General features: G+C 43.6%; 1 protein-coding gene across 1 annotated transcript; it reads left to right on the top strand.

The window, feature by feature from the left end:
* Nucleotides 1–4,726: 4,726 nt before the first annotated feature.
* On the top strand, nt 4,727–8,093 carry AMER2 (APC membrane recruitment protein 2). The gene is made up of 2 exons (XM_069969837.1): nt 4,727–6,061; nt 6,233–8,093. Exons 1-2 carry the CDS (start codon nt 5,215–5,217, stop codon nt 7,090–7,092), a joined length of 1,707 nt encoding a protein of 568 aa, XP_069825938.1. The 5' UTR covers nt 4,727–5,214; the 3' UTR covers nt 7,093–8,093.
* The last annotated feature ends 511 nt before the right edge of the window (nt 8,094–8,604 follow it).

Here is an 8,604-nt window from a genome sequence, read left to right as displayed (position 1 = left end):
GTTTTATATACAATACCCGGGGAGAAAGCTGCCCAACACGATCACTGCCCGCTTACTGTGCAGAAGTCATGCCTGATATACAATACAGGGGGGGAACGTGACCCTGCTCTGTAAAGCGTGTTACAGCAGCCCTAGAACTTAACAGTAGATCAGGAACTGCTTAGCTAGCCCTGCAGTTCCCAACACAAACGTTGGTGGCAGCAGAGGGGTCTTGTCGCCCCTTACTGCTGCCAGTACTGCCGGAAGTCTACATGCAAATAAAAAACTATAATTCTTTAAATAAAGTTATGTTACAAAGTAATTATACCTTATTAAAGCAAAAGTATTAGAATTATATTTCTAGTCTCTGGAGTGTCCCTTTAAGTAACAAGTAACGTATTATACCAATAAATGTTTTACATTTATTTAATTAAATTATATAAAATTTCAATATAACTTTATTAAAGAAAAAGGGCTACACAACCCATCTACTGCCACTAATGGCTGTGTCAGGAACTGCAGGGCTTCAAAAGCCCTGGTCCTGGGATGCGGTTACATATAGCTAGCAATGCTGCCTGCAGTATAAGCAATATTGAGGCTCTACTATTGTCCATTCTAATGCATGTTAGCATTAGAATAGACACTAGACTTGGTGCAGATGTCTGTGTCACCAACGCTGCAGCCGCAGCCCAGTGTAGTAAAGCGAGCAGGAATAAGTGTAAATCACCATTCTCTCTGTTACAGGTGCCATGGCGGCAGCGCTACTGACACAGACAACTTCTCCAAGTGTAATGTCTGTTTAGATTGTTAACCCTAATGAGAACAGAGACGAATCTGATTGCCATACAGGGCTGCGGAGTATGTTGGTGCTATATATATATATATATATATATATATATATATATATATATATATTGGAATCATTATTTTTTATTTGAATGCCAACAAGCGTTAGAATAGACATCAGGGGAGGCTCAGTGTCACTAACGGTGCATGCAGCAATTTTAGTGATATGTAACTATTTTGGGTACCAGGGCTTGAGCAGTCCTGCAGTTCCTGACATAGCCACTGGTGGCAGCAGAGGGACATTGTCACCCAATGTAAAAAAAAAAATTAATTACATTTTAAAAGCATATCTGTATTGTGTTCCATGGAAGCCAATAAAAGACTTTCTTTAACCTTTTTATTTCCTAATCATCTGCAGATTTTAGTTTTCTGTCGATAACCTCACCTCTGATTGAATTAGTTTACACACTGGATACTTAATAGTTACTTATCCCTGGGTAAAATCAGATCATTCACATGCTGATTTGATCAAATAATCTGATTATATGGAAATGGCCCCCAGAGAGGTTCACTTATGGTCAGGTCTATGGTGAGTCAATATACAGATGTGTACACATGATCTGGATTAAATTGCATGGAAACAAATGCAGGCACACAGGCAGCGGTGTGCGGCGTCATCGCTCGCCGAGCTGCTGACAGATTCATGGCTCACTTCTCTTAATTACATCTGTGACGGGGAAGCTGAGGCTGACTTATTACTGGGACTTAATACAGTGCGCTGAATAGTTATGTCTATGCATGTCACATATATGATGTCACACTTCACTATATACTGATGCATCATTTGGTGCAACTTGACCCAATGTAGGACGGGCATATTATTGTGGTTGCGCCACTCCCAACCTTAGATCTAATAACATTTATACTGTTGCTTTTTTTCTCCAGTCTTCTAGTACTTATCAGCTGCTGTTTGTCCTGTAAGAAGTGGTGGGTTCTTTCCAGTCTGACACAGTGCTCTCTGCTTCCACCTCTGTCCATGTCAGGAACTGTCCAGAGAAGTAGCAAATCCCCATAGAAAACCTTTCCTGCTCTGAACAGTTCCTGTCACAAACAGAGGTGGCAGCAGAGAGCACTGTGTCAGACTACTTAAAATATACCACTTCCTGCAGGACATACAGCATCTTATAAGTACTGGAAGGCTCGATTAAATTACAAAGCTATATACGTTTCTGACACTAGTTGATTTGAAAGAAAAAAATTTAATCGGATTATCCCTTTAAATACGTTTTTTAAGAAGTAAAACAATGAGGCCTAGGTGGTAGCACTTGCTGTTGCCTTGAAGTGCTCACGTCCAGGGTTCAAATAAATCTAAGGGCAACATCTGCAGGGAGATTGTATGTTTGCCTGTGTTTGCGTGGGTGTACTTATCAGATATTATTATTTCTTTTTATATAACCCTTGATTCCAGAGCGCTGTACAAATGATAAGAAGAAAACATACGGAATTTACACATTGCAGAACGTAGCGTAAAATCAAGAAAAAACAACATGAATAAAGTAGACTGGTACATAGGGATAGAGGACCCTGCCCACGAGGGCTTACAATCTACAAGGTAGGGGAAGGGAGACTGTAGGTAAGGGGGCAGCCAGTCACAGTGTGGAGCAGAGAGCACTGTGTCAGACTGAAAATAAAACAACATTTCCTGCAGGACATACAGCAGCTGATAAGTATGGGAAGATTTAAGATTTTTTAATAGAAGTAAATTACAAATCTATATAACTTTCTGACACCAGTTGATTTGAAAGAAAAAGATTTTCGCTGGACAACCCCTTTAAGGCTATGTGCACACTTTGTAAGTACTGCAGTAGATCATTTTAATAAAGTTATATTACTTTAAATGTATACATTATATTTTACCTTTGTTATCTCCATTGAGTGGCAGCAGTAAGGAATGACACGGGCCTCTCTGCTGCCACCAACGTTTGTGTCGGGAACTGCAGGGCTGTTCTGTGCCATTAGCACTGGGCTGTAGAGCTTGATCTGTCCGGGAACTGCAGGGCTTAGACCAGCCTGAAATTCCTCACACAAACATTGGTGGCAGCAGAGAGGGCTCCTTACTGCTGCCACTCAACAGAAGTTGATATATAATGAGAAAGGTAAACAAAGTAATATAACTTAATTAAAGCAATGTTTTATTTTTTTCTGGAGAACCCCTTTAAAGGAATCATCCAGGATAATAATGGCACCACTCTTGTCCTCAGGCTGTGTGTGGTATTGCAGCTCGGTTTTATTGAAGTGAATGAAGCTCAGTTGTAATACCACACACAGCCTAAGGACAAGGGTGGTGCTGTTTATGAAAAAAAAAAGAAGACCCCATGATTTACTAACTGGCCCCCCGGCCGCCATCTTGTGACAATGACGTTGTCTTCGGGAGGCCGGCCGAACTGCTCCATCCGTCCCTCATGCCGCCCCCCTATACATGTACTATCCTTGTTAAGTTTTGCTGTGTTCTACTATTTTTATAGCCCTTACAGCTATTCTCCACAGGTATCAGCCACATCAGAAATGCTTTAGAGCTGGGGTAGGGAACTTTGGCTCTCCAGCTGTTGCAAAACTACAACTCCCATCATGCCTCGACAGCCAAAGCTAAAGCTTTGGATGTCCAGGCATGATGGGAGTTGTAGTTTTGCAACAGCTGGAGAGCCAAGGTTCCCTACCCCTGATTTAGAGGAATCAACAATCAGATGCTATTGTAAACATGGAAACCCAGAATGGATATCAGTGTGTTGGATATCAACCGTTTTTGCAGGGTATCGTGGCTTCTTTGGCGGGTAGTCAAAATATAACAGCCATCTAAATGTTGTGATTTAACCCAATTTTCACATTTAAAGGGAACCTTTTACAATGATAATGCAGTAAAATCTGCAGACACCATGTTATAGACCTGGAGGAGCGGAGCACATTGATATATAGTTTTGTTGGAAAAGTCCCATGATAACTTGTTATTTATTCATGTGAACCTCTGCTTATTCTGGGCTAAGTAGTCATATGGGCGGTCCTACTAACAGACTGACAGCTGTGTGTGCAGAAGCATGCATGCAGAGAGAGCTGTCAATCATTAAATAGGATCACCCCCTTGACTACATTGCCAATTCTAAGCAGTCGAGTGGGCAATCCTAGTAAGTAATTGACAGCTATATGGGAATAAGTATGTATAAAGAGAGCTGTCAGTCACTGAGTAGTACCACCCACTTGACTACTTTCCTTATTCTGTTCTGTTGCCCAGTCAAGTGGGCAATCCTACTCAGTAATTGACAAATATAAGTATACATACAGTCACTGAGTAGGACTGCCCAGTCAACTGCTTAGACCACAATGAGCAAAGTAGTCAAGTGGGTGGTCCTACTCAATGTTAGACATCTCTCTTTCCATGCACACTTCACTTACCTACAGATATCCATCAATCTGAGAATAGGACCGCCCACGTGACTACGTAGTATAGAATAAGCAGACATTTACACTAATAAGTGACAACTCTTTCAACAATCTACTCTATAACATGCTGCCTTCAGATTGAGCTGCATTTTTAGTGTGACACGTCCCCTTTAAATGCATTGTTAGTAAATAAGCTGCAGTGCGTTACATTGACTGCATAATTTATAGGGCTTACAAACATCACCATGATTTATTAGTATACTGAACACTACTATATATTACATGGTCGCCCATTCATATATACGGGGGTCATGTAATGCTACCAATCTGAAGGCTACAATGTATTTGCAATTTATTAGAAATATGAAGGCTTCTCCTATCCAGTAGTGTGACGTGCGCCGGAGCATTGGATATAAGTGTTCTGTTTATCTCCCCACTGCGCATGCCCCCATCTCTTCTCCTGTCAAAACATCCAGAGCAGCACACACATTGCTCATAGATTGCAACCTATAAAAAATGCAGGATTTATACCCTGTAAGAAATGAAATCCCCCCGGGGGTCAGTGACGCAGAGAACGTACACGCTATACCACACTTCTCTCGGCACAAGGAGGGTTAAAGCTGGAGCCGCATAACAACATCATGTAAAAAGCCCCTCGCAGGATACGTTTACATGCACTGTTTTAAATAAAATGGCGCCTGCAGGCTAAGCCGTCTCTGCAGTCACCTCGCAAGGGTCTACCTGGCACGGAACCTACGTCGTGGACAAGTTACATAAACCTTTTAGATAAAGGGGGAGCCTTGTATTTGGTTGCAGTTTGCAGATTGATTTAGAATGGATGACAGCGAACTGGCACTAGCCCATTACTGACGAAAGCTGCTTATCCCCCCCCCCCTCCCTCGGTTGCCATAGAGATGAACAGGAGCAGCGGAGAAGCTGCCAGTGAGAAAATCAGCATCAGGCATCTGTGGGGGTCTGCAGGAGGAAGGAGGCAGGATCAGGGAGACGGCAAACATGGACTTGCATTGTGATTGTGCCGAGTCCCCAGCAGCTGAGCAGCCATCAGGAAAGATTAATAAGACTGCTTTTAAATTATTCGGGAAGAGGAAATCGGGCAGTGGCATGCCGACGATATTTGGTGTCAAAAACAAGGGAGATGGGAAGACCATAGGCAAAATGGGCATGGTACGGAGCAAGACCCTGGATGGATTAGCTGACGCCGTGCTGGAGAACAGCAAGAAGGACGAGCAGCAGAGTCCATCGGAAGCTGCCGCCGCTGATACGGCCGCCACTGACGCCAGCAGCCAGGCAGTCACGATAAAGACAGATGTTTCGCCCAGCAGCCCCGTATCCAAATCGCACAGTTTCTTTTCTTTGCTAAAAAAGAATGGGAAATTAGAGAACGTGAAAGGGGAGAACACAGAGCAGAGAGCTGGCAGCAGACAAAAGAAGGGACTGAAGGGCTTGTTTAACAGCATACGGTGGAATCGAAAGGACAAAAATAACAAGGACGATAAAGAAGGGGCCATAGAAAATCAGCCGGGGCTTATTCTGTCCGGTTCTCTGACGGCCAGCTTAGAATGCATCAAGGAGGAGATACAAAAACCTTTGTGCCAGACAGAAGTACCTGCAGAGACTCTCACAGCTGACTTGCCCTGCGAGGAGCAGAGCGGGGAAGTCACCACCTCGCTTGAGGACAATCCATTGAAACCTCCAGAAGAATCCCCTTGCTCATCATCACAGCAACCTGTCAAACCCCAAGATGGGGATTCTGCAGGTAGCCCCCAAACGGAGCACACCGACCAGCTGCTGGAGCCAGTGGTGGAGACCCTACAGGAAGAGAAGGATGAGAACATAACAGGTGAACTTCCCATAACCAATATTTCCTTTGTTGAACCTGAGTGTGATAGTGGGCAAGAAATTGCATTCCCTGACCCTTCTACTGTTGATCCACCCTCTGAACAATCTTTTGATCGTATATGTTTGATGTTGGCTGATGTTACATCACTGAAAAGCTTTGACTCTCTTACAGGATGTGGTGATATTATTGCCGACCAGGATGATGACGGAGGCAGTGGTACCGGCGCAAGGCTTATCCACGGGAATGGCAAGAAAGCTATTGCCAAAAAGACTCCAAATATTATTGCCTATCAGGGAGGTGGAGAGGAGATGGCAAGTCCAGATCAGGTAGATGACAATGACATCCAGGAATTTTTGGGGATGATACCGCAAACGGAAGAGGTGAGCAAAGAGGTGGGAAAAGTGACTGCCGTCAGACAGTCCTCGAGGGAGGAAAAACACCCTGAGACTCCATGTGATACGACTGTGCCGAAACCTTCTAAGCTGAAACAGGTGGCTACCAATGGTAATGAGAAAGGAGACGTAAAAAGTCGAGGGAAAGAGCAGAGAGACTCTGTTCGCAATAGCGATGAAGGTTATTGGGATTCACCCACCCCAGGGCCAGAGGAAGAGCCCACTAAGAGCGTAGGGAAGAAAGCCCTATCCAGAGACAGCTGCAGTGGAGATGCACTCTATGACCTATATACAGAACCCGAGGAAAACACAGGCAGAGCGCATGCGGAAGAGAAAAGACCCTGCCAGGCGCACACCAAGCCACTCTCTCCCGTAACCGTCACATGTCCCGTCAAGACAAATCTTACAAAGGACTCAAAAATACCTATCAGCATTAAACACCTGCCAGTCCATCCCCCCAGCCAACCAGCGGATACTGGTAGTAGCACAACTCCATCAGCTACACATCACCAACCAGTAAAAAGTGAACTTCCCAGAACAAAAATCCCAGTCTCTAAAGTACTCGTAAGACGGGTCAGTAATAAGGTCATAACAGGACCGTCAGGTAGAACAGCAGTGCATGAACCCGCCAGGAAATAACTGGAACTTTTACGGATAACCCAATTTGCTGTGAGCCTCTACTGTCTTATGGGCATAGAGGCAACTAAAGGACCATAAAAAATAAAAAAAAACTCGCCATGCAATCCAGGTCAAATTTTACCCGCTATACAAGAAACAAAAACTTTTTTTTTTTTAATTTGTACATTTTGTGGCTATTCATTTTGGATATGTTAACCCTGCAAGGTTTGTAAAGTTTATGATGTGTGTCTGAGGCCTCTCGAAATGTAATAGACCTTGGAAGATGATGAAGAGCTAATATGTCTGTATTCATCCTGCTTAACCCCTTGTGGATTTCATGTCATAGCTGGTTTCTTTAGAACAGTCAGGGATGCAAATTTCAGCTCGGTGGCAAGAGCTGAATATTTTTGCCAAAAATATTGGTCATGAATGATGATGGTGTTTTTGTAAGTCTCGAATGTATGCATTGGGGCCTTTAGGGCCTGGCGGCAGGAGGAGGCCGCCTATGTCATAGGTAAGTCCTAACCGTTTATGTCCTTGGGTGGTAAAACCTTTGATATGGTGGAATTTGATCCATAGGATAACACCTTTAATACTAAAATGGTGTGTCTAGCTCTCTTTGTTAAAACGTCTCCACCCTTGCATTGTATTGAAGTGTTTGTAGAGTTCACACCAGGTGACTAGGGGGTAGTTTTAGCATAGTCTTTTACCCCCTCTCCCCTCCAGGTAGTCCATACACAAGACTTATCAAGTAACATTCAGCAATAGGTGGTTGATTCGTAGGCTGATGGCCAAAGTAGACAACCCCTTTAAGTGTTTGGTTCTCAAGGGATAGGTCTAGTCTGTGTGCAAGGGAGGAGATCAGAACAAAGCAATGCTATTATTATGGCCAGTAATGGGTTCTCCTACTAACGTTAGTCAAAGTCACTGTATCTTGTAGGGATTTTTCGATGATTTGTTGTTGTGCTTGCAAAACTACAACTTCCATCATGCCCTGACAGCCGCAGGCTGTCAGGGCATGATGGAAGAAGGTTCGAGAGCCACAGGTTGGGGAACACTATTCTAGACTATGCCAGGTCCAATGTCCATAGTCATACATAGCCATTCACTGTAGATACACAGCACTATAGAGTTCTATTGGATGCTCGTTCCTTGCGGGGGGAGACGCAGGCCAGCACTGTACAAACTATAAATCAGATCTATTGTTTTTTATGCACTGCAGCTCCTTTCTATCTGTACAGCACTTGTTTGGACCAAATCCTTTCTTTTTCCCCTGTGTATGCTGTAAATCTATGTACATCTACGGGTGTTGGTTTGTTACTGTGTACATATGCACAAAGGTGACTTTCCTCGAAGGCATCGCAATGCATTACCAGAACGGGCTTCCAAAAAAAAAAAAAAAAAAGGGAGGCCCTCGAAAAATGACCACGATTTAATATGTGTTCCTATTTTTCTATTTACTATGTCCGTCTAATCTGCAAGTCGTGGACTAATGTCATTGCATATCGATAGCAGATGGCCGCCAAGGCCTGA

This window comes from Dendropsophus ebraccatus, chromosome 5 (assembly GCF_027789765.1).
Source record: "Dendropsophus ebraccatus isolate aDenEbr1 chromosome 5, aDenEbr1.pat, whole genome shotgun sequence".
Lineage (NCBI taxonomy): Eukaryota > Metazoa > Chordata > Amphibia > Anura > Hylidae > Dendropsophus > Dendropsophus ebraccatus.
Note: the sequence above shows the minus strand (reverse complement) of the source record. Positions and strands in the feature narration are given on the sequence as shown.